General features: G+C 40.7%; 1 protein-coding gene across 13 annotated transcripts in view; it reads left to right on the forward strand.

Annotated features, from left to right (window-relative positions):
- FOXP1 (forkhead box P1) overlaps positions 1-27221 on the forward strand; it is a 686938-nt gene that overhangs the window by 597518 nt on the left and 62199 nt on the right. For all 13 annotated transcript variants that reach the window (XM_023727893.1, XM_023727898.1, XM_023727897.1 and 10 more), the window contains one exon: positions 2033-2237. In XM_023727893.1, coding sequence (XP_023583661.1) covers positions 2033-2237 — 205 coding nt within the window. The remainder of the gene's footprint in view (positions 1-2032; positions 2238-27221) is intronic.

Genomic DNA, 27221 nt, shown 5'->3' on the forward strand with positions numbered 1-27221 from the left:
CTATCATCAACAGACGACACACCTATCCACTATTGTTTCAATTGAGTAAACAGTGGTCCAAGGGTCAGCCTCATTCACAGGTAATTGTTGGTGTGCAGACAACCCTGGCAGGCCTCTTAGCTCCAAACACAACCCGCATGTCACTTCACAGGGTGTTTGAAAATAATAGCCCAGGTGCAGCAAAACCGGACACAGGATTGTGTAGTGACCTTTCCTTTTGTGTTTAATTTGCCTCCAAGGTCTCATTTCAGGGGACAAGTAATAATTGAATATGCCTAATAACTAAATGCTCATTTGGGACAAAATCCATCAAAATGTAATTGGCATTTGATTTTTATGAAGGGAGAAGAAACCCAACTTGGTTATGAGGAATGCATTCTAAGACTATCTGACCACTTAATGTATCATCTGAAGCCTCCTTTAAATATACATTAATTGCAAATACTTGAGCGTTTGGACTTTTTCGAGAACTGTGAGGGAGAGGCCTACTGTTTTTGTTAACGCTACTCTCAGAAAGGCGGGGAAGGTTATTGGTCTGCTGTGCAATAATTTACTCCTCTTTGATATGCAAACGATCCACGGTGAATATAAAAAAATCCTATCAGACTCATTTCACAGTTCTTAACCACTCGGATTCTCTGGAGTCCATCGCCTCATTAGACCAATGCTCTCCAATGCTAGCATAATTAAAATCTTTAACAGTTTAGCAAAGTAAAGATGTTTGGCTGATCACGTTGAGATGATTATCTATCCATTGTATTCTAAATGACAAAAATAAATTAAATTTAGACCTTGGCATTTTTTATTATGTGTTTCAAATGAATATAATGCACACAGCCTTCTTTTTAAATTCAATACCTGAGGTTTCTTAAGAAACATGCCTGTTTCAGCTGCTGCTATATAGTCAGAAAATGGCAGGCTTTCTAGGATAGCCATGTTACAGTTGATTGAAACAATGAACTGCAATCCAGACGTCCAGTTGTAACGCGGGATTGCTTTATGATGTACAGGGTTTATGATTTTTGTAGGTGTCCTTTCAAAAGAAGCTGCTGTTGTTTTGTTTTGTTGTTGTTGGTAGCCATTAAGAATGTTTTTCTTCTGTGCATGGATGCTCTAGAATATGCATTAAGGTAGGAGTTGGAAATCCTGGACTGTAGAGGGATGCCCCCCAGAATAAAGGTTAAGAGGCTCACAATAATGAGATTGGCATCCTGATTATATCTCTTCTTGGGGAAATAACAGGTTTACACTTAATCCTTAAAGTACACGTCCATTTTGACCCCCTGAAAACACAAGAGAACTTTATTACTCCAAGTTTATTTTACGTTTTTGTTTTGTTCTGAAATGGTTCATTAGCACTGATCTAAGAAATGACAGTAATAATAGTGTTACTTATATAAAAAGTTACACAGCTTTTCAGTAGACACATCCATCAATTAAGTGTGCGGTACTAGAAACCAAAATTAATGAGGAAGATAGGTGTGTTAATGAAATAATCATAGTATAATCAATTTGACTGTTAAAAGTTGAAAAGCACTTCAGGAAGACGATAGGAATTCATAATTTATGTCTAAAAGTGATTAATAAAAACTATATTTAATAACAAAGCTATTTGTCATCATTTAAGGCTTAAGCACAAAAATCATTCATTTTGTGGTTCGTGTTGTCATAATAGTATAGTTGAACAAATTTATTTTGAGTCCTTTGTGTCTAAAAATAAGATACCACCTATCTACTTTTTTTTTTTTTCCAAAAGTTGAGAGCCAACAGTTTGGATGCAAAGTAACTGCATTTGAATCCTTTTCTTGAGTGTATTTCATGTGTGATAAGGGCACTTCAGCTCGGCTGCTCACTAGGAGGACACGGTTGTTTATTACCGTATTTGCCTTAGTTGGGAGGGGGAATAAAAAACTGCACACAAAAAAAACCCCCTAACACTAGGCTTTGTTTACTGACTCTTTGATTTAATTACTGTTTGAAGAGGACGGAATTAGCTGTTAATTGATTTAATTATCCAATTTGTTTGTTTCAGGCATGATTCCAACAGAACTGCAGCAGCTCTGGAAAGAAGTGACAAGTGCTCATAGTGCAGAAGAAACCACAGGCAACAATCACAGCAGTTTGGATCTGACCACGACATGTGTGTCTTCCTCTGCACCTTCCAAGACCTCCTTAATAATAAACCCACATGCCTCTACAAATGGACAGCTCTCCGTCCACACTCCCAAGAGGGAAAGGTAAGAACCAGGCACTGTGATGTGTCCAAAGCTGTTTTTAACATGGGAGGGATGGGGTGCCTTGCCTCTCCATATCTCGGTGATTCCTAATTGGATACATGTGACTTGAATGTGCATATAATTACTTAAGAGTTTATTATATAGTTTGGGTGTGAAGCATCTAATTATTTTCACCATTTCAAAGTGGAATTAGCACTAGTGTAGAGCTTACCCTATGCTTAGGAACCCAGGCAGCAGTCTTTTCTCACTGGATGGATTGGATTTCAAGGCTTCCAGACCTACTCTTTCTTCCAAATGCTCACTCCATACAAGCTGAATTCCTTGGCTGTAAATGCCTTTAAAGGGAACAGTAGTGTCTGCTGTGGACAATTCTGATTGACACTTCAAGAAAAGATAGAACTTGCACTACTCTACAGTGCTCTCCTTGAAGGCAAGGAGCTCATCTTTTTCTTGGTTGTGTCTCCAAAGCACATGGCCCTTTAGACACTCAGGAAAGGTCTAAAGGATGGAGAGATGGAACAGATGGAACACAGCACACCTTCTCCTGATCTTGGGATATATTGTAGCGTTGTCTCAACTGATCATGGGATATAATGGGATACATTGTAGCATTGTCTCAACTGCTGTATTCCTGTTTGGAAGCTAAGACTTTTTTTTAAATTGCCCTGAGCATCACATGAACATTATTTGAAGCTGAGGTTGTTGTAAAGCTCCAGGATACATAATGTTAGCATGGTGTTCTAAGAAAATGAAGCTGTTGATGCCATGCTATACATCTTAGCATCCAGAAGCATTAATACTGCTGGTGAAATGTATTTCAAAAGTGAAATATGTGATGGTCCTAAAATTGAAAACTTTTTATTTTCAGTTTGCTTATTTTTACTTTCTGTCCTATATATTTCATATATAGAGCTTCTACAAACAGGAGAAGAAACCTTAAAAGTGGTATGTAGTAGTAAACGTGATTCCGTCAGGGAAAAAGGCAAACTCTGTATTTTGTTTTTTAATAAAGATGACTTGGAAAAATTTTTATTATATGTTTCAGGTAAGCAGTCACAAATACAATTTCTCAAAAATATTGAGCATTAAGAAGTCCAGTGGTTTAATAAGATGTGTACCTTTATACCTGTAAAATCTTATCTAGAGATCAGTAATCACATGAAATATTATCTGAAGAAAAAAAATGTATATATATACGTACATAATACATATATGCACAGTGAAACCTGTGAGAGCCGGCACTCTACGGGACTGCCTTGTTTTTCTGGCTCTTGAAAGTTTTCCACCTTTGACAGGGTGCAGTCTTAACCACTTTTCTCTTGCCTATTTTAGTGGAAAATATTTGAGTTTTCCTTCTCTGACAGGTTTCCTCCTTACACAGTTTCCAACTTTCTCAAGTTTTACTCTGTGTGTGTGTTTATACACATACGTCTATATACGTACACACACACACCACATTTAAGTATAAAACCATGAGAAGTTTCCAGAGAAAAGGGTAATATATTGTTTTAACCAAAATTAACTACCCTTTGAAGGTAGTTTAGGAACTTCTGTGGCAGACCTAAGAAGAACTCAGAGGTGCTTTAAAAATATCGGTTAAGCTGAATTTGAAGAAGAGAACGGTGGACAGTAGAACTCAGTTTGGCGCCATTGGGTAAAATAATGGCTTCTGTTGTTCCCAGTAAGGAGAGATACATATGTCTGGAGATCAGTCTTAGCTTTTGCTCTATAATCTCTTATGTTGTCTTTGTCTTTTTTTTTTTTTTTTTTTCCCCAAAATAGAAAACCTTAAATAGCTTGAAAGGACAGGTCCTAGGCTGTTCTTTGCTGTACTTGCTTTTGATGTCCTAAGGTTGGTGCCATCCATTTACTGCAGAGTGATTGAATTACGTCTTTATCCATAGGCAGAGCAGGGACCACAGGCTGAAAAATGCTGACTGATGCACTTAAGGTATTTGTTGCAATCTTGCCGGTCATTGTGGAGCCTGCACAGATTTCCTGTGACACAGAAAACTCTTCTTGTTTAGATGCGCTGTGCTCAGTTTCATTCTAAAAGGATATATATCTACAGTCAGGTGGTAGATTAGCAATGAGGCAAGTGGAAGAAGAATAGTCCTTTTCATGTCTTAAGGCACTTTTGAATGTAAATGGATCTAAGAGACAGTCTAATTCTAGAAGACTAAGTTTTTTTGATTTTTTTTTTTTAATGGTCCTTATTTGTCTACATAAAAGTCAGGCTTACTCTTTGTTACACTACATGTCAAAATTAGAATGTGAGTCAGAAAAGAATTCAGATTCCAATGATCCTTACTCCACCTGGATGTAAAAACAGACTGAGTCTCCCAGCTGTACAAGGCAAAGAAGAAGAAACTACAAAATTATATGCCACTGCTTAATCTTTTGAATCTCTCAGTTTGTATTATCTGTTACTAGACATGCCTGGATTAACAGAAAATTCCAGTCGGCACATATTAACTGATGTAGCCAACAAGACAAATGAGTACCCTAAGTTATAGATAATTCAGAAATTTTAAGGTTATGCAGTTGATTATTAAAAGTCAAGTATTAGCCAGCTTTGTGCGTATATAGGTACTTAGAAAATATTAAGGAGCCCTGGTGGCATAGTGGTGAAGTGCTCAGCTGCTAACTGAAAGGTTGGTGATTTGAACCCTCTAGCTGCTCCATGGGAGAAAGATGTGGCAGTCTGCTCCTGTAAAGATTACAGACTTGAAGACCCTATGGGGCAGTTCTACTCTGTCCTATGGCGTCACTACGAGTTGGAATTGACTCGATGGCAGTGGGTTTGGTTTTGGGCTTAGAATAAATATTCTGTTGCGTTAGCTTATTATGGTTAATTTTAAAATCAGATATGGCAATATCCTATTTAAATAGCAGAAAATGGTTTTAAAAAAAAAAAACTTCCACTACAAAAGTATGTTCTCACTTACACACTGAGCTGTTGTTTGTCTGAGGCTCCTTGTCACCGCCTTGGAGAAGTTTCATCCCATACACACCGGTGCATTTGTGAAATTTACGAGACAAGCAGCCATGTCAGACTGTGTATTATTCCTTGTCTCTCCATTCTCATGGAACAGAATCCAAACAAGCAGGAGCACCTGCCCCACTGAAGAATAACGTAGTCCCACAAACTTGATCCTAGAGTAGCAGCTTTAAGAATTCTTTCAGTAAGGGGTTGTGAGTGCTCTGAGTGAAAATCTTTTAGCCAAAGGCAATGTTTTGAGAGCTGTTTTGTCGTCATTTCTAAAGTAGTGAGATGTCCAGTAATCTTCAGTGGGCTGCGTATTTCCATACAATTTGGAAATCTCCTTCATCCCCACTCTAGTCCCCATGCAGTTTGCTGGCTCTTGTGAGCAGCCACTGCACTGCAGCAGCAGCCCTGGGGTTTGGTGAGCTGCAGTCTGTTAAGGAGATAAATAATGTGCTTGGCACGGCACTCCTACTCTCCTCTTTAATTTGTCTTACACGAGGAAAATTATAATTAAATCATTCAGGGTAAACCCTTGAGTGTAGAGAAGGGAAAAAACACACTTTTCTAAAGATTGCCAATAGAAACCCACCTCCCTGTTGCTCAGGGTAGAGACATTTATCAATATTCAGCACTATTACAGGAGGAGCGGCCTGTGTGATTTGTGAGGTGGGTGCCAAGGCTGGAATCGAGGCTTGTTAAGATCCTGCCCCTGTGCAATCACAGGCACTCAGCATCATTAGAATTCAGGACTGGCGCCACACTTCGTGCTCTGATTTTCTCCCGACAATTTAATAACGTTTATTGTACTGATTATATATAAATTCACTGACGCAATAAACGTACCTCTGTTGTCTGGGCCTGGGAGAAGCGTGGTGGGGAGAAGGTCCGTGGGCAGAAGCTAAAAGGAGCTGTAAGAGGAAGATAGCACTTCGATGTCTCTGACTGTCATTTCATTCCACAGGAGCAGGGAGTCTTGATTTCTTAGGTAGATAGACAAAACTGAAGCCTGGGATACCTGTAAATGTGAAGATATTATCTTGTTTTCTTAAGTCTTCATTTTAGGAAATCCCAAGTTTTGGTGTGGGTAAACAAAATCAACAGAGTGCAAATAAAACATTTATTAAAATGCTAAATTTAGTTAAGCCCTCTGAGCTTCTTGGATCAAAGCAGCTATGTAAATACAAATAGCAATTACTACTTAAGTAATTGCCTGAATTAAAATTCTAAATATCACATTCTGTTATGGTGCACTGGGGAAAGAGAAGGGAACTTACATGTAATCAGCTCCTTCTCTATGCCAAGCACTCGGCTAGACTCTTACGTACAGAGTGATGTCTCATTTTAATCCAGCTGATCTCCTGTGAAGCAGTAGGGAGTATTACACCCATTTTACAGATTAGGAAGCCGAGTCATAGAGGTTAAATAACTGACCTAGGTCATAGAACTGGTGAGAGAAATAGCCAAGATCCAAATTCCAGTCTGTCTTTTAGTTTATAAAATAGCTTATAAGTGAATACTTAATTATGATTAAGTTAAAGTCAGTACTCCTGAAAGAAAATTTTCATTTCAACGAAGCATTTATTGGATGAATCTACTGTGTGCAAACCATTGCATTTAAAAGAAGATGCAAGCGTTTCCATTTTTCAGGTGGATGCAAGTATTTACTAGCCTTTCAAGAAGGGGCGGGTGGAATTTGCAAAATAGAATCATTGACTGTCTGAGACATCACATAAAGAACAAAAATGAACCCCATGTAGAATTTGCAGAAGCCAAATGCAAAACAAGTCTCTCTCTCCTTTAAGTTTCCTCACTTTCCTTGCTGCTGTATAAACCTTGACTTTTCTCATTGAACACATCATATGGTCTTTATTCTTTTTCAGCTGCCTTCTGTAGTCCAAGTTAGTAGTATTCCTTTTTGTGATTCTTCACAGCTTTTTGCTTTAGTTTAACTACCACTGTTATTAGTTGCTGTCGAGTCAATTCTGACTCATGGCAACCTCATGTGTACAGAGTAGAACTGCTCCATAAGGTTTTCAAGGCTGTGACCTTTCAGAAGCCAGACCTGTTTTCCAACAGCCGCCTCTGGGTGTGTTCGAACCACCAACCTTCCAGCTCGTAGTAGAGCGCTTAATCGTTTGTGCCACCCAGGGACTCTAAACTACCATTAGTAGATACTTTATTGCTTGAATGTTTCTCAGATCAATCGCTCCTCCAACTATTTGTTCCAAGGGTTCCTTAAGCATTTTGGGGAAAGAGATTTCTTTTAAACTCTGGAGAGATCTGGGATGATCAGCCTCAGCTTTCCTTGATGCCATTGTATTCTCAGAAACAGGTGACCCAAACCAGCACTTCTCTGTGAGGCCTAGCCCACCTTCCACCCAGTCACGCTACTCCTTCCTACATTTTCATTTGCATTTATTGTTGCAGCCCCAGGGATTCCGGTTGCTTGTGTTTTCTGCACTCCACCATTGGCAGCTGCCTTCAAATAACCCCGGAAGGGTTTTGCTTGGCTAATGTGCTTTTAGACAGTTTCACTTGCTACACAGTCTCTGTTTTTGATTTGTGGCCTCTTGACATATTGTCATGTATTTGACTATATAACAATAACATTTGTGTTAACTGGCCTAGCTCTTTTCAAAAGGCAAGGAACTTTGAAATGCAGACATGCCCGATGTTCCTTTTTCTTTTTCTTTTTTTTTAAACTAAATCCTGTGTTGATGAATAAATATTGGTGTTCTTGGTTTACTTGGCTAAAAGTCTAGAAGCTTAGTTTCAGAACTGTTCCACATACATAAACGTGTAACTTCTGCATATTTTTACATTGATCTTCAGAGCCTTATCTCCTATCCATCCAGAAATTTAAGCAGTAAGTTGTTGTTATTGTTAGCTGCCATCAAGTAGGCCCCTGACACTTGGCAACCCCACATACACTGGAACAAAACGCTGCCCGTGATCAGCTGTGGATTGGAGTGTCCCGTCCTGTTAACTGAATTGCTCTTCCTCATTTCAGGTTTTTTGTGTGTTTTTCAAAAGCTGATCATTTCTTTTGCAGTTCTTTTGATTTGAAGCACTTGAACAAACTAGTTACCCCAAATCTTTTCTCTCCCATTAGAACCTAAAGTCAAATTCTCTCTAACCCCTTCAAAATGGTTATTGCTAGTTCTGTCAGTGTGTGTTGAGACAAATGATCTATAACCAGTTGGCAGATTACGGTCCAGGGACTAAATCCCACCCACTGTTTATTTTTGTAAATAAAGTTTCATTGGAACACAGTCAGACTTACTCCGTTTACTTGCTCTTCGTGGGTGCTCTCACGTTGTAATGGCAGACTTGAGAAGTTGCAGCAGAAGCCACGTGGCCCACAAGCATAAAATATTATATTGATTCTCTGTCCCTTTTCAGAAAAAATTTGCGAATTGCTTGCTGACCGTAGCCATTGTTCCGTATTTCTCAGATTCCCTGGGGGGGCAGTGGTTAAGCTCAGCTGCTAACTAAAAAGTCTGTGGTTCAAACCCACCCAGTGGCTCTACAGAGGAAAAGACCTGGCGATCTGCTCCCATAAATATTACAGCCTAGGAAACCCCACTGGGTAGTTCTACCCTGTCACATGGGTTCACTATGAGTAGGAATCAACTCAGCAAAACACAACAACATTCTCCCAAGACACTTATTAAATATACTGCTTTCCTAGGCCTCTCCCATGGAGACTTGGATTCCCTTGGTCTGATATGGGGTATGGGAATTTGTTCCACGTACCCTAGACTCTTGCTATTCAAAGTCAGTAGACAGCGGCTTTGGCGTTATCTGGGAGCTGGCCAGAAACAGTCTCTAGCCCCACCCCCTGGTGCAGTGGTTAAGCAAATACTTAACCAAAAGGCCCGCTAACCAAAAGGTTGGCAGTTGGAATCCACCAGCTGCTCCTGGGAAGCCCTATGGGGCAGTTATACTCTGTTCTGTAGGGTCGCTATGAGTTAGAATTGACTGGATGGCAGTGGGTTAGCCTCACCCCAGATCTCCTGAATCCCAGTCTGCGTTTTAACAACACCCCAGGGGATCGGCATGCACGTTCAAGTTAGAGAAGCAGTACAAGTAGCATGCTTCATTTCCTGGGTTTATGGCACTGTTGGAAAGGACAGGGTTTTCCCCGATAAATTTGGTTAACATCTGAGACGTACTCACTCCATAAAACTAGTGGCTTGCCGTTCATTCTTGTGTGAACCAACAGAGTGGAGGTAATATTGTTGGAGGGCCGGGCCCTATTTGCTCCTCTTCTCTAGCCTTGCCACTGACCATTGGAGCCAAGGAGTAAATGAACCCCATGCCTATGATCATGGGTAATTGGCACAACCTCTTTATGGTTCTATTTCTTCTTCTGTAAGAAGAAGGAAACAATACTCATCTCCCAAGTTAGGCATGGGGATGGAAGGGTTCAGTACCTGATGTACGTGGATGATGATGATGGTGCAGACAGCATTTATTGAGCTATTACTTTGTGCCATACACAGTGCACAAAAAACTTGATACAGGACTTGTTACTGATTTTCCCATTTAATTTTTACAATCACCTTGCAGTTCTACTCTGTCCTATAGGGTTACTGTGAGTCTGAATCGACTCGACAACAGTAAGTTTGGTTTGTTTGTTTGTTTGTTTTTAATTAATTTTCCCATTTTACCTTTACAGTCACCTTGCAGGGTATCATCCTCTTCGTATGGATGGTGTAGCTGGGGCCCAGAAAGATTTTATACTTGGCCCCAGACACATAGCTAATTAGGGAGCAGGCTGGGACTGGGTGGGACCCAGGTCTCCGTGACCCTCAAGCCCTTGAAACAATTACTGTTTTGATGGTTTGTAGGCTGGCCGATTAGAACATGTTGACTCCACCCAGACCTACTGGATTAGAGTCTCCAGGGGGAAAGTTGGGCATCAGGACCAAGCCAGTAGCCTGGGGCCAAAATGCTGTCTGATCAGCCACAGTCTGGGAGAAGCCTTAAACGGTTAATTGCTGCCAGTCCTTTGTAAGGAGGGAAGTCAGGAGGCTGGAAACAGGTGACAGTGTGGTGGAGGATGTGGATAGCAGGCCGGGCATGCCCTGTCAGTTTCTTTAGGTGACAGGAAAGAGAAGTAGGTGTGGCCAGCTGCAGAAACCTAATGTACAGGTGCTTGTTTCCACTCTTAAGCAGACTCCTGGCAGCGTCACCTGCCCCACATCTGTCTGCACAGGAAGTCACCTATTTAGGCCAAAACTGGCCCTGCTTATGTCAGAAAGACGCACCCTGGGGGCTGATCAGCATTTTGTACCTCACACGTGCTGCTGGGGGCCTGGCAACCATCATGTTTTGAAGAGATGTGACCCTCTTGTATCATTGCTTAAAATCGCTTGCTTCTGGGTCTTACATGTGGGGGGGAAAGCGTCTTTCAGGGCACTGGGGCATGTGCTGTGTCCCTTTCTGTCATTCACACATGCTGGGAGGGCAAGGGGATGAAATTCTTAAAACATCGACCTGCCATAAGGGATAGGTTTATGGGTTTTTTTGACTCTTCACTTTGTGGGAGATTAAAGAAAAAAACTCAGCCATTACTTTCTAACAGCTGTTGTGTCTTACCTCTGTAAAGTGTCTTTTACCATAACACAGCATCATTAGACTCTATAAATCTTTTCGTGTTTATTGTGTTTAAATGATAAGTGCTTTCCAATAAAATGACATCATTGGTTCATTTGATAACGTTTCTCTTCAATTCGGTTGATTTTATTTATTTTTTTTCCTTAGGATATTGTATGATATAAGCCTTGACCACAGAGTATTTCATGTCTGTTATGTCAGATTTCCCACTGAAAATGTTTGACCCCCACCCTCTTTCTCTCATTCTATAGGGTATAAACATTGTTTTCTGACGTGTTGCTGGCTGCTCTTACGGTTTTTCCGCCAAATCCCTGTTTGGCACCCAACTGTTTTACAGGTGTTTGCGCTTGTATGGAGGGGTTTGCACCCCTCCTCCTACATATCCGCTAGCTTGTTTCTTGAAGCTTCTTCTACACCAAGGACACACATGGCAGGTGAACAGTAAGAACCAGTTCTTTGGGAACCTACAGCATTGTCAGTTGTCCTGGGTTTTGCCCTTTTACCTGTGAAAGGTTCTTATTGAAATGCTCCTACCTACCACTTAGGATAAAATGAATAGAAAATTTTCTTTGGAACCATCCAAAAGTAGAAACGGAAGCCAAGGCTCCACAGAAGGCCACGTGGCTTGGAAAAGTCCTGGTGTTATTATGTTATCTTCAGTGACGACTTGGGGACTCCTGTGTTCTTAAGCCGGTGATGAATGGGTCCAGGTTGGTGGTGGGGGGGGGCAGTCCTATGCAGGAGGCTTTCATAGAAGCCATGTTCCTGTTTTTCAAGGTTGACAAAGATGCTTTTTCATGCTGGTGCTACCCTGAATCCTGGCACGGTAGCTCTCTGCTAGGGAGCTGCCACACTGCATCCGGGCTCACTTGGGTAATGCAAATGAATGCATTACATATGTACAGCATTCCTAAAGTTCTTTATTCCACCCCCCTTTGTAATCAGTCAAGGCCTAAGTATATTATAAAGTATATTCTCCTCATTAAAACAATAGTGGAAGCTCACAAAGGAAAATTGTTAATATGTGTTCCAGCTTGTCATTTCTGCCTGTGTGAATAAAGAAGATAACTGTTCCTTGGGGGAACTATTTTGGGAATTGAGCAACAGATATGCTAGCCAGAGAATTCTCTTTAACTGTAATTTTCCCTTTTTGCAAGTACTTAAAAATCACATCCTGATGGGATCCTCGGTGCCACTGCACATACAGAGCACTATTGCTATAGCCCAGGTGGTGGTAATATGGGACGGTCCCCCGGGCACATGTCGCAAAGAGTTGTACACCTTGTTCAGTGTCTTCATCCATATGGCAATCTGTCCCATTCACAGAAAGGCACTGGAGCTATGTCTTGCGGGTACTGTGGTCAATGTAGTGTGAAAAGGAGGCTTCAGCTAGCACCAACCTCTGCTGTACAGTTTGGTTGTAGATCTGAGTTATAGCATGCATACACAGCACGCGTGCGCGCACACACACACACTCAGCTAAGAAGAAATTCAAGCACAGCTTTGCTGGTTTCCTTTCTTCCCCCTTCGTTCTCACAAGCGCGTGGTTAACTCAGCAGGTATAATTCTGGTGCATGAAACATACTCAGTTTATAGAAAGTCAGTTTTTAAAACACACACACACACACACACACACACACACACACACACAGAGACCTTTCTGGGTGGTTGTTCAAGGATTAACTCAATTTAAGGACTACATGCCTATACGAGAATTCTTCTATAAACTGTGTGGTTTCTTTTTTTTTTTCTTTTTCAGTTGTGAAAACTACTTTTGTTGTACAGTTTGGATTGTTGGCCTAACTTTTTAGTTTTCTGCCTTAAAAAAAGACAAGGAAAAAATCATTATCAACCTCAGAAATCTGAGAGTAAAACATTTGCTGGAGGTGTTAGAATACAAAAGGAGAATCAAGAAAACGAGATTTCCCAGTGAATACGGTGAAAAAGAGGGACATTTTAAAAGGCACTTTGGAAAATTTACCAGAAGGCAAAGCCTCTTCTACATTTATATACCCAAATGTTGTTGTGCTTTTGTGTAACTATTTGTGTTCTTGTTTGGTAAACAAACAGACCCCATAGCAACTGCAGCTGATGATATTTATACTACCTGTAAGACTTCCCTGAACAAATAGACACACTTATGACCTTCAACTTTTATTCCTTTTAGAGTGTTCAAGGAAATCATTCGAATGACAAGCTAATTTCTTTTTTTTACATTTCTTTGCGTGGATGTATTTTACATTTGGGTTTTGAATGTTGAAAGTGTTGGAAGGTGTATTATGGCAAAAGGAAAGAGAAACCTAAAGTGTTTGTGTAAACGATGTGGTGTTTGGTTTTAAAAGGGCCATTTGAGTCATCTGGTGGAATATCAGGTCAAGCATCCAGAAGGCTAATACTCTACTGAAATGATCACTGTAGACCTTAGACTCAGGCAGGCAGGCATCTGCAGTAAGGGCTGTGTCTCCACTTTTATATCTGAAGTATTGATGGAAACATTCTGGTACATATCAGCCCCTATATTCAATTTACATTTTCCCATGTGAGTCATATTTACGGCAAGAACAAGATGTCTCGTGTTAAAGATCAGTGTGAGAAGTAAATGGCAGTTTACTTTAATTAGAAAAAAACTGACACCAAGAGCTGGAAGAATCCAGTGGCGTTTGAATAAATTAGAAGATGGTACAGACAGCAGTAAAAAGTAACTTAACAAGGACAAATGGGACGTTGTTTGGAGCTCAACAGAAATGTGTTCCTCGATGGGAGAAATCACTGGGAGGTGCCAATGTGTGTCGATTCATCCCGCGAAAACTTAGAAGGCCTTACCATGTGTCAGGTGCTGTTCTCAGCGCTGGAGATATAGCCGGGAGCACAACAGACCAAGTCTGTCCCCATGGAGCTGGCATTGCAGTAGAAGAGAAATAGGACAAACAATGACATAACATAACGACAGATAGAAGTAAGTTCTAGGAGGGGGATAAAAAAGCAGAGAAGAGTTGGGACAAGTTTGCTATTTGAAATAGGTGGGTCTGGCAAAGCTTCTCTGAGGAGGTATCCCTTGAACAGGTGTGAAGAGGGTTCTTCCAGCCCACCAGCCTGAGGGCATAGCAAAAGCAAAGGCCCTGAGGTAGGGCCAAAAGTAGAACATGTTTTCCTGCATCATGGCCCACAGCTCATTTCACTTGGCAGTGGCTGTGTGTTGAGTGGTTATGAGTGTGGGCTCTGGAGCCGGACTGCCTGCATTCCAATCCAGGCCGCCCATTTCAGCAAATTACTTAATCTTTGCTTGCTTCCATTTTCTGTCTCGGAAATGGGTATGAAAGCAAACCATGTCTTATAGTTTAAATGTGAGAATTAAATGTGTTGATACACAGTTTAATACTGGCACATAGTAGGTGCTCAATAAATATTAAGGATTCTTGCTTATTATTATTAAAGACATTCATTCATTCTAACCACGTTTATTATTTACAAAATGTGACAGAGTATATGATCTGTTAAAAACCAGTATAAGCACTAGTGGAATATCGTAGTGTGTATATTTTTTCCCCACACATGCCTCATGTGAGGTTTTTCACTCATTGGGGCTCCATGTTGGAAAGGTTCCATCTCTTGTCAGTTGTACCCTATCATCTGACACAGTCATCCTGGCATGCTCAGTGTCAATGCAGAGACTAGATGAAATGTTCAGAAGAAGGTAACCTTGCCCATTCAAAGGGCAAGAAACAAGTGGACCCAGAGAAGAAATTAAGAGTAGCTCCGTGTTAGCCAGTATTTGGGTACAGTTGCTGTAGGAGTACCTGGTTAGCCTTTGTTAGTACCATAGCTACTCCAAAAAGGAGAAAATTATGGTTTCTGAGAAGAGTGTTTCTCAGTCTTTATATTGTATGAGAATCACCTGGAGGGCTTGCTAAAACACATATTGCTAGGCCCTTCCCCCAGAGTTTCTGATTCCAGGAGTCAGGGGGTGGGGTCCTGAGAATATGCATTTCTGACAACTTCCCAGAGACCATAGTTTGAGATCATCCCAACTGCTCTCCCTTTACTGCAGCAGTGTTTCCCTCCCAGAGTTCAAAGCGACAGCAGTGATCTGGATTGTCAGTATTTAGGAAAACCCTTGGTTTCAGTGCCAAGACTCATCCTTTCAAACAGAAAAATTCTTTAAAGAATATGGCCCAATATAATCAATTTTCTGGAATGGGATTCTTTATAAAAATTTCTCATGTTCACCTTTAAGTCATTGATGGTTTTGTGTTTATGATTTTTTTATGCCTAAAGATGTTCTTTGTGCTTCAGCCCTCTGCTTGTACCCATTCCTTTTTTTTTTTCTTTTTTTCCTCCTGGTAGTTGAGCTCCTACTGGTGCTTCAAGGCCCTAATCAAATATTACAGTGCTTTATGTTCCAGCCATCTGCTTAATTATCTCTCTCTCTCCCCAACTGGAGGAGAATTAGGCTGAACACTTCCGGAGAGGAGAAGAGCTTAATCATAGTCATAGTCGATACCAGTGACTCCCCCAAACTTAACTTTGTAATGCATCCAGCCAATATAAAAGTTTTTGATGGTGCATCCCTATCTAAGTATATTTATTGATAAATAAGATACATGCTCTAATACAGTAATATATTACCTGTATTATAAAAATTAGAGACTAAGAGAATGAGATTATTAACACACACGTATGTATATATATAAAGAAATTCTTGTATCTTTCCACCCACTTGTGGATCTTGTTATTTATCCTGATTTGGAGACTCAGATCTAGGAACCCAACAGGATGTATATCACAAAGTAGATGTTTAATAAAACCTGCTGAATTAGGGATAAATCAGTCGCCAGCAAGTCAGTTCTGGCTCATGGATACCCCGTGTGTGTCAGAGTAGAACTGAGCTCTTTAGGGTTTTCAGTGGTTGATTTTTCAAAAGTAGATTGCTAGACCTTTCTTCTTAGACGCCTCTAGGTGGACTCAGATCTCCAACCTTTTGGTTAGCAGCTGAACACATTAACCTTTTATGGTAGCATCCTGGTACTTAGGAATAGAGAAGAGTGAAATCTAGTGAACATTAATGAAAGATCTTGTACTACAGAAAAATAAAATTGCATAAAGCAGGGAATAATCCAGAGCCCTGGTGGTGCAGTGGTTAAGAGCTATGGCTGCTAACCAAAATGCTGTTAGTTCAAATCCACCAGCTGGTCCTTGGAAACCCTGTGGTGTAATTCTGTTCGGTCCTGTAGGGTTGCTATGATTCGGAGTTGACTCGACAGCAGTGTGTTTGATTTTGTTTTTGGTTTAGGGAGTAATCCAAGGAAACATAAAAGCAAGTGCCTCATGGTTTTGAGCTACTTTGTATCTTTAGCTCACTTGTTTCTCCATCTGGAGCCTTGGTAGTGAGGTGGTTAAAGCACTCTGCTGCTAATCAAAAGGTCGGTGGTTCAAAACCACTAGCCACTTTGTGGGAGGAAAATGTGGCAGTCTGCTTCCATAAAGATTACAGCCTTGGAAACCTTATGGGGCCAGTTCTCCTCTGTCCTGAGGGTCGCTATGAGTTGAAATTGACCGAGTGGCAGTAGGTTGCGTCGGGTTGGTCCTTCCATCCGTTGCTTTCACATCTGGTCCTCACGCTTAGGTACGTGTTTCTTCTGGTTCTTGGTTACAACATAACTCTTGGAAGGCTTGTGCCAATATCCCATAGAGTCTTGGAGGAGAACAATTAAGTAAGTGTTAATATTGAAACTTTTGTTTTTGCCCTTTGATTTTCTGGGTGTGGTGGGTTCCCCGAACGTGTGGACAAAGTTCCACGTGGGCCTTGGAGTCACCAGTGCAAACATATTGCGTTGACATAATGAGTATGCCTGCCTAACCGTGTTAATAACTTTTTTTGAGTTAGTAGTCCCTAAGCCTCTACTGACACAGTTGCTCACAGCTACTCTTTGGAAAGCATTCTGTGTTCTTAACAAGATCCCCGTGTTAATGTGGCCCGTGGTAAACTCTTAGTTACAAACTGAGGAGAGCCCTGACTGGTGTGAGAAACAAAAGCTGGACCACTGCCTCTTCTTCTTCTTTTCCTTTATTTAATTCTTTCACTCATGGCAGTGAAAACACAGGCATTCTGCCTTTATCATCACCTGTTCCGTGTTTGTAATTGATCAGAATGCACCAGCCAGCCTCAGGTACTGAGGCCATTGTCCTGCTGTGCTGTACACTCCTGGCGTTGGCCAGTCGTCACGGCATATTTCACCCAGTGTAGCTGAAAAGGACACGGCAGATTGGTGATGTGGTTGGTGAAGAAAGTAACCACCAAATGTACTACCTGTCATGGCACCCAGCCTCAGGCTCTTGCCATGGAAAGCCAGTTCCTAGTCACATCAGTCACCTACACAGGAGAGGCTCCTAGATCCTCAGTAATTGATAGATTGGTTCTGCCCCTATCCCAGACTTATCGACTATCTTGTTATCTGACATTTCGTGTTTATGACAAGTAAAAAAGCTACTATCCGACTATTTTGTACGTTAGCAATGTACATCTGCAGTAATGAACGCTGAGGTACAAGGCGAGAGGAATGCTGGTTGTGATGGTTAAGGTTATATGTCACCTTGGCTGGGCCCTGATCGTCAGTGGCTTAGCAGTTGTGTAATGATGTGTTGTTGTTGTTGTGTGCCGCCAAGTCGATTCCAGCTCACAGCGTAGTCACCCTCAATTTTGTGATCTGATGTGGTCATCCTCCATTTTCACATAACAATGGTTTTTGCGTAACAACCTGGTCTTTGGAATCTTACCGTGTCAGTAAGTGAGGCACGGGTGCAGTCCTAAAAGCATTGGACAGACTGCACTGTGGTGTTGCGGCCTTTGTGGGCCTTTGTCCCTAACTCCAGGATGATCCTGAGGCTCCTACTTCTCCAGTGCAAGCTCAAATTATTAAGATGTGTCTTCAGACTTGCCATTGGGTTAAGCTAGTTGCACAATGGATCTCTTTGAGCTTCTGGTTTCCAAAACGTAAGGCATTTGAGTATGTGCCCCATTGTCAAGGTATTTGCCATATCCACCCATATTACTATTTATATATTGTTTATATTTTGCTCTCTGGATGTTGTTGGTTCCTCTAACACATGGATGAGGTTTCACGTGGACGTTAATATGAAGCATCTTGTACTACGAAACAATGTATTTACATTTATAATTATTATTTATATAGAATATATAGGTTAATATCATTATATTAATATTATATGGTAATATTTATATATTAACTATGTAATATTTACTTATAGTATATAAGACACTAACATAATATACATGTGATTTATTTATGGTATTGATTATGTTACTTTCTTTGTATCAAATTCTGTTTATAAAATCAAGTTGGAGATGCTAGCTATATTTTTGTCTAATATAAAATTAAAATAAATCTACAATTATTTAAAAATCTGTATCCTTGCATAGCCTGACATCACACAGATCATCACTGAATGCAAGCCTATCACATGCTGGGACGTTTTAATCTAGAATTCCTTCTTTTTTGCTGGAGAGAGGGACCTTGACTGAATATAGTTCTATGCCAAAGGGATCACAACTCTGCTTACATGGTATACCCTAAAAAAAAAAAACCTGTTGCCATCAAGTCGATTCTGACTCACAGTGACCCTATAGGACAGGGTAGGACTGCCCTGTAGGGTTTCCAAGGAGCGGCTGGTGGATTCGAAACTGCAGACCTTTTGGTTAGCAGCCGAGCTCTTAACCACGGTGCTACCAGGGCTTCTAGTATACCCTGGTTTCCTAGAAAAGCTTGAAATTACCACTTACTTTTCTAAAAAGGTGATTCAAGACCTTATCTGCATATACATACTGCTGTGCTCTGTTCAGGGACACCTAACCAAAAGGTCATCAATTCGAATCCACCAGCCTTTTCATATTTATCTGTCTCCAACTTGCCTTTCAACACACAATTCATATAGGGGGCACCTCAGGTGTGCTTTCTTTGAACACAGTCATATTTAGGTCAAATGCAGAACAGGGACCTCCCAAGACCCTTAGTACTCAAGTTGTAGTCCATGGCCCACCAACATTGACATCATGGAGGAGCTTGTTAGACTTGTACCACATAGGCCCCACCCGAGCCGTACCGAATCAGAATCTGCATGTTAAAAAGATGTCTGGGTCATTTATATCCATGAAAAAGTCTGAGAAATACTGCTCTTAAGAATAGCAGTGGAAAAGGAGGAGTTTGTGTCTTTAACCTTAAACACAATTCTTGCAATCTTGTAGACCTAGTCAGCCTGCTTTGACTGGTTCACCTGCCATCTTTCATTTTTGCTTTATCTGTAGACAACTGTTATTACTAGTTACTTAATATTTTTCTAAAAATTAACTAACGTAAATAGGTTTCATAACAGTTCTGTCTGAGAAATCATGAATCTGATATACTGGTCGGTTTTTTTCCTGTACACATAGCATGAATGCGTAACTATGAAAATGGGAGTGTCTGTAAACCTTTCCCACTTACCCAGTGTACCACTAGTGGGCCACGCCCTGAGCACCACTGCATAAAGATAACCTTGTATTCCTGTCCGGATAATTTGCAATTAAAAAAAAAAAAACCCTGGACTCAAATGGTTACTAGCCTGTGTTTCACATGTAAAGTTAGTTAAGGTAGTTCTCACATCTCAGGGCACAATACTGAGAGCAGATAATAACAATAATCTCCATCATTGTTTAAAAGCACAAATCTGGCACTTAATAGACTAATTCACAGTCACTCCAATTGCAAGTTCTACGCATGAATATCATATCACGAGGGAATGTGAAATCCTCTAATTAAACATGATTTGAAAAGCAGCAGAAAATTGAGATGATGAGTGTACTGGGGAAGGAAAGTCAAGGATTCGCTGCATGAGAGAGTGAAAGAGAAGCGCCTATGTTTGTTACAGGTTTAGAGAACCCGTCTTTATTCACTCTAGGGTAGGCTCTTTAATAGACTTTAATAAACTCTGCTATTTGTGGTGTGATCTTAGAACACGTTGGCAACTAACTTTCGAAAAACTGATTAATAATCACGTAGAATGGAATATGTCTGTGATGAGTGAAAACCAAATTTAAAGGCTGTATGCTAGAAATAAAAGCAGTTACCATAGTCTAGTCAATTAAGACTCCTGGCGACCCATGTGTGTCAGAGTAGAACTGTGCTCTGTAGATTTTTCATTGTCTGATTTTTTGGAAGTAAATCACCAGGACTTTCTTCGGAGGCAGCTCTGGATGGATTCAAACCTCCAACCTATTGTTTAGCAGCCAAGTGTGTTCACTTTCACTGTTTGCACCGCCCAGGGAGTACTGAGTGAGACATTGGTGGTTCAGTGGTAGAATTCTCACCTTCCCTGCAGGAGACCTGGGTTCCGTTCCCAACCAATGCACCTCATGCGGAGCTACCACTCGTCTGTCGTTGGAGGCTTGCCTGTTGCTGTGATGTGGAACAGGTTTCAGTGAAGCTTCCAGACTAAGATGGACTAGGAAGAAATGCCTGGCAGTCTACTTCCAAAAATCGGCCAGTGGAAACCCTATGGATCACAATAGTCCGATCCACAACTGATCATGGGAGTGGTGCAGGACCTGGCAACAATTTTGTTCCATTGTGCATGGGGTCATTATGAGTTTGGGGCCGACTCCGTGGCAGCTAACAACAAGGTGCAAAAAATGTGCTGTCTACGTTGTCTCTGACACTTTAGTGTGGAAATCGGCTTCTCAGACTGTTTTCAGTGAGAGGTCATTGTTACAAAGCTATGAGAAAAGAAGGTGCAGTGCTCACATCTTTGTTTCTCCTGCTCCCGTGTATCATTTGCGCTCGTTCAGACAGGTGTACAACCCCCCTCCCCATGCCGCATATAAACACATGATGAAACTTCACCTGTCATTTTATTTCCTGCAACAGACTGTGGTTTGACTTACAGCCGGTTCTGAGTAGATACACAGTAGTCTGAAATGCATCAGAAGAATAAACTCTAAAGTGGAAAATTGCACTAGGCATTTAAGTAATCATCTCTTTGGCTGTTGCGAATGTCTGTTGCTCTTCTTTATGTAATCAACTGTGATCAGATTCCAAGGCCACTTCCCCTTGTTTGGTATCATTCTGTGTGGCTGAGCATGTTTCATTCAAGTGGACATACTGTGTCTATCGTGAATATCTTGTATCCTATTTTGGGGAAGAAAAATTAGAATAGAAAACCTGAAAATCTGATTATATTTTCACATGTGAACTCATCACTAAAATAATTGGGACTCAGATTCATACTCTTACAATCAAACTTGAAAATCGCATTAAAAGTAGGAGATAGTGGCTGTGATGGTTAAGGTTGTGTGTCAATTTGGTTCGCCATGATTTTCAGTGGTTTGGCAGTTATGATGTAATGTGAGATCTGATATAATGTAATCCCCTTCATGATGAGATCTGCTATGAGTAGCCAGTCAGTTAAAGGGGAGTGTCTTTGGGGGTGTGGCTTGCATCCAATATGTATGGACTTTCTGGCAAACCTCACTGGCTTTTGCTCTGCTCTGGATCCTGCATTCGGCTTGTCATTATCTGACCTCTGATTCTTGGGACTTGAGCCAGCAGCCTACCATCTTACCTGCTGATCTTGGGTTCATCAGCCCTTACAGCTACATGAGTCCAGAGAAGACTCCAGCCTGACACCTGATCCATGGACTTGGACTTGCCAGCCTCTATAACCACATGAGCCATTTCCTTGATATAAATCTCTCTCTCCCACACACAGTTGTTTTGCTTCTCTAGTGAACTAATTCTAAGACACCCAGTGATTTGGGTGCCATGTTCCTCTCCATACACACATCCTGCTGGCTTGTCTGCATGTTGGCCCTTCCCATGCTAAACCACATCATTTATGGGTTCAAGACTAGGCAGATTTGAGAATGTATGGTCAGTGCTTTGTCTTCACAGTGGAAACAGTGTTCAGTTTGTGTAACTGATCAGGTGGTATGTTTACCAATATAGGGCTTCACATGTCTTTGTCTACTTTGTGGAGACTTATAAATTAAGAGTTCCTTTGACTTTGAACAAAGTGACTTGTATTGACTTTGGAGACAAAGTTAACAGCCATATTACTGTGTGACTTTGGAAAGGTTGTTGTTTAGGAAGGAACATGGGCTTTTGGATCAGAATTAGGTTTGAATCCTGCCACATGAGTAATGCTGTGTTTGGCCTTGGGAAATAAGAGTGTGTGTCAGCTTGGCTGGGCTATGATTCTCAGTGTGTTGGCAGTTGTGTGATGTTGTGGTCACTTCCCTATTGAGATTTGATATGGGATCCACCCCCATGATGGGATCTGCTCTGAGTAGCCAGTTGGTTGAAGGGAGGTTTCCTTTGGCATGTGGCCTGCATCGAGTGTGGGCAGACATCCTGGCAGGGCTTGGGGCTTTTGCTTGTTCTGGATCCTGCAGCTGGCTTCTGTTCATCTGACTTCCGGTTCTTTGGACTTGAGCTAGCAGCTTGCCTGTGGTCTTGCCTGCCCATCTTGGGATTCATCAATCTTCACAGCTTGTGAGCAAGAGCCCTGCTCCCCAACCTGCCCATCTTGGGTTCACCAGCCCCTACAGCTGCATGAATCAGAAGAAGCCTCTATCCTGACCCACAGTCTTGGAACATTACAACCTCTACAACTGCGTGAGCCATTTCCTTGATATAAATCTCTCTATATATATATTTATACGCTTTACTGGTTTTGCTTCTCTAGAGAACGCAGCCTAAGATATTGGCAAAGTAGAGGGAAAAGAAATGTGATAAGAACTTAAAAGTTATGAGAGAGAAAAGAAGAAAGTAGGATCATTTTTTGTCTAAGGTGTCATTAAAGAACTTAGGAAATTTAAAAAAAAAAAGCATTAATATACTAAGTGGCTTCCCTTGACACCTGCCATTGTTTCAATCATTTTAGTGGAAGACACTTAATAAATAGATAGTCCTGAAACTATGTATCAAGAGAGCCAGCTTTCTTGAAATCTGAGGTATCTGGAATTGTTTTAGGTCACATAAATTAATGATTTGGCTGGGAATGAGCAGTCTCTTGCCACCCAGCCAAAATCACAGGCATTGATGGCTGAGAGGGGAGGAGTCTGTGGCTGACAGTGTTAATTTGGCAGACAGAAAGAAGCATGCCCTTTTGAACAGGAGACCAAAGGTATTGGAAAGAAAACCAAGAGAGACTTAACCAATAAGGAGCCACAGAAGTAGTTTGTCAGCAAACGTGTCTTCATCATTATTATCCTGGATGCCTATCTTGGGGTCAGAGTTCCATTACTGTTGGCTGCCTTAACGAAAGGCCTCATGGTAGGAATGAAGGTGACTAGTGTGGAAGGAAGTGAGGCAGAACAGCTTCTAAATCAAGGGAGACAGGAAAGGGGATTAGTTGTACTTTTTGGTGTGTGTATTTCCATTGGGTGGATGGTGGATTAACAGAGAGTAGCAACCAGCTTCCTGTTCCACAGCAACAGTATGGACACCATGACTCCTAACAGAATGGCATAGACCATACTCATTCCTTCATCCAATATTCATTAAATACCTACCCTCTATTCATCTTGGCAGTAACAAGACGGGTCAGTCATTTGTGCCTACTCCCTGTTTCATCTGCATGTCCTTGAGAGAAGATGGGTGGAGGTTTTACCACTTGGAGGAGCAACACAGGCCATCTTATGTGGTTCCCTTCAGTTTTCTAGATGAGGAAATGGAAGGCGCGGACAGGTGGGTGACTTGCAAGGTTCCCACTTACCCAGCACAACTGTAATGAGAAGTGAGGTCAGCATGAGCTAGGCTCTCTGTCCTCTCTGCATAGAAATGGTGCTGGCCTTCAATCAAAAGTTAAGTTATACTCCATTGACACGTTAAGCAGAGAGATCCACATTAACGCATTCTGCAGAGATTTTTCCATGCACCAAGAATCAACAGGATCTTGGAAGCAAAGTTGCTCCAAGGCACTCATTCTTCAAAAGTTTCAATTGCCGAGCTTTTATTTTTATTTAAGATTACTTCTATTCCCCTATAAAATTTTACCAAATTATTTTACATTTTATTGAAAAACCAAAAGTTATTTTATAACTTAACTATAAATTCTTTTGAGAACGTTACCAGTATGATGGGAAAAAAGAAGAAATCTTGTAAAATGAGATAAAAAATACATCCCAACCCTTACATTTATGTTCAGTTGATTTTTGACAAGGGTGCCAACACAATTCAATGGGGATAGAATAGTCCATTCAAAAAATGATACTGGAACAACATGGAGAAGAATGGAGTTGGACCCCTACCTCACATCATATATGAAAATTAACTCAGAATAGATCATAGACTTAAATGTAAGAGCTAAAGCTATAAAATGTTTAAAAAAACATAGGAATATGTCTGCATTGCCTTGGATTAGGCAATAGTTTCTTATATATGGCACCAAGAGCACACGTGATAAATAAATAAATACATAAACTGGATTTGATCAAAATTAAAAACTTTTGTGCCTCAAAGGGTTCTATCAAGAAAGGGAAAAGATAACACACAGAATGGGAGAAAATATTTGCAGAACATGTATCTCATAAGGGTCGTGTGCAGCATATAACGAGTCCTAGTGGTGCAGTCGTTAAGTGCTCAGCTGCTAACTGAAAGGCAATAGTTCGAACCCACCAGCCAACTCCATGGGAGAAAGATGTGGTAGTGTGCTTCTATGAAGATTACAGCCTTGGAAACCCTATGGGGCAGTTCTCCTCTGTCCTACAGGGTCACCATGAGTTGGCATCTACTCAACAGCAGTGGATTTTTTTATCCAGAGTATATGAGGAACAATTACAAATAAGGAGACAACACAATTTAAAAATGAGAAAAGCATATGAATAGACATTTCTCCAAGGAAGATGTACAAATGGTGAATAAGTGCATGCAAAGATGCTCAGGATCATTAGTCATTAAGGAAATGCAAATCAAAAGCACAGTAAGGTACCACTTCACATCACTGGGATGGCAGAAATCAAAACACCAGACAATAACAAGTATTAGTAGGACAGTGGAACTCTCATATGTTGTTGGTGGGAAGAATATAAAATTGTGCAGCTGCTTTGGAAAACAGTCTGGCAGTTCCTCAAAATATTACACATAAGATACTATCCGAAACCAAAAAACCAAAAACCTGCATTGCTATCGAGTCAATTCTGACGTATAACGACCCTAGAGAACAGTAGAACTGCCCCATAGGGTTTCCAGGGAGTGGCTGGTGGATTCAGACTGCTGACCTTTTGGTTAATAGCTGAGCTCTTAACCACTAAGCCACCAGGGCTCCTAAGATACTATACAAAAAACAAACTCGTTGTCGTCAAGTTGATTCCGACTCATAGCAACCCTATAGGACAGAGTACAACTGCCTCATAAGGTATCCAAGGAGCGGCTGGTGGATTCAAGCTGCTGATCTTTTGGTTAACCATCGTGCCACCAGGGCTCCTGGGACCCATCAGTTCTCCTCCTAGGTATATTCCCAAGAGCATTGAAAACATAGGTCCACAGAAAATGTGCATAGCATGATTATTCATAATAGCCAATAAGCAGAAACAACCCAAATGTCCATCAACTGATGAATGAATAAGTAAAATGTAGTATATACATTCGCTGTAATATTATTTGGCAATAAAAAAGAATGAAGTACTGACACATATTACCATACGAATGAACCTTGAAAACATTATACTAAGTGAAAGAAGCCAGTCACAAGAGGCCACATCCTGTATGATTCCATTTATATGGCAAGTCCAGAATAGATACGTCTTTAGAGACAGAAAGTAGGTTAGTGGTTACCAGGGGCTGGGGGTGGGAGGAAAATGGGAAGTGACTGCTAGTGAGTGTGAGGTTTGCTTTGGGGGTGATGAAGATGTTCTAAAATTAAATTCTGGTGATGGTTGTACAATCTGTGAATTGACCAAAAACCATGGCATTAAACACTTTAAATGGGTAAATTGTGTGATATATTATTATTATTTTTTTTTTTAGAATTTATTGAAGAATCTCTGTTTGTGAAGATGTTTGCTTAATGTTAGTTTTATTGTGGTAAAATTATATGTTTAAGAAAACATTTGCCATTTCAGTATTTTCTGCATGTACAATTCAGTGGTATTAATTACATTCACTATATTGTACAACCATCACCACTGTCCGTTTCCAGATTTTTTCATCACCCTTAACAGAAACTCAGTGCGCCCTAAGCAATGACTCCCCCTCCCCCCTGCTCTTAGTAACCACTAATGAACTTTTGTCTGTATACATTTGCCTATTCTAGATATTTCGTATAAAAAGTTGGATCATATAATGTTTGTCCTTTTTGACTGACTTATTTCACTTAGCGTAATGTTTTCAAGGTTCATCCATGTTACAGAATATAGCAGAATTTCATTTCTCTTTATGGCTGTATAGTATTCTATTGTGTGTATATACCACATTGTATTTTTCCATTCATTTGTTGATGGACTCTTGGCTTGTTTCTACCTTTTGGCTATTGTGAATAATGCTGCAGTGAACATTGGTGGTGTTGTATCCGTTTGAGTCTCTGGTTTCAAGTCTTTTGGGTATAAACCTAGGAGCAGAATTGCTGGGTTGTATAGTAATTCTATGTTTAACTTCTTGAGGAATCACCAAACTATTCCTGTCTAATGTTTGTTTGTTTGTTTTTGCTAATTCAACTTTTTACAGACGTACAACTTATTGACAACAATTACAGTAATTGACTGTGCAGCCCTCCCTTTAATCAATGCAATTTTTAATTTTATCTCATAATGTTAGAAAAAAGAAAAATAATTTCCACAATTTTCAGTGATTGAAGAACAACCAGCATAGCCTTTTATAATTTAATTTCTCAAACAACATTTTCCAGTGGCATAAAACACAATTTATTATTTTGGCATGATTTTTTTTTGGAGGGGTGCGGGGAGAGGGAAAATCCGAACGGACATTAATGTAGTCTTTTACTACAGATGAGTTAAAAATTGAAAGAGGAAGAAAAAGAGAGTCAGATTTTGGACGAGGGAAAACACAGATTAAGGGGAGACTTCGAGACAGAATGAGAAGTTGGATCGTGCACAGGGAAAGTCGAGTATGCGCACTCCGGTCAAAGGAGAGGTTGGCAGGAAATGTCTTGGGGTATAGCCACGTCCTCTCCTTTCCCTTGGTTACCACTGGGAAAATTAGGCTGTATGGCTAGTAGTTCAAGGACCACTAAAGAGTACAGACTGAAAACTTGAGAAGTTGTCCTCAGTTTTAGCAGGTAAATTTAGTGATTCTAGTTTCACATTCTGGTCAAGTAGTGAACTTGGGAATGTGATAGTGAAGAGTCACCAACAAGGAACCATAACC

This window comes from Trichechus manatus, unplaced genomic scaffold (assembly GCF_000243295.1).
Source record: "Trichechus manatus latirostris isolate Lorelei unplaced genomic scaffold, TriManLat1.0 scaffold00020, whole genome shotgun sequence".
Lineage (NCBI taxonomy): Eukaryota > Metazoa > Chordata > Mammalia > Sirenia > Trichechidae > Trichechus > Trichechus manatus.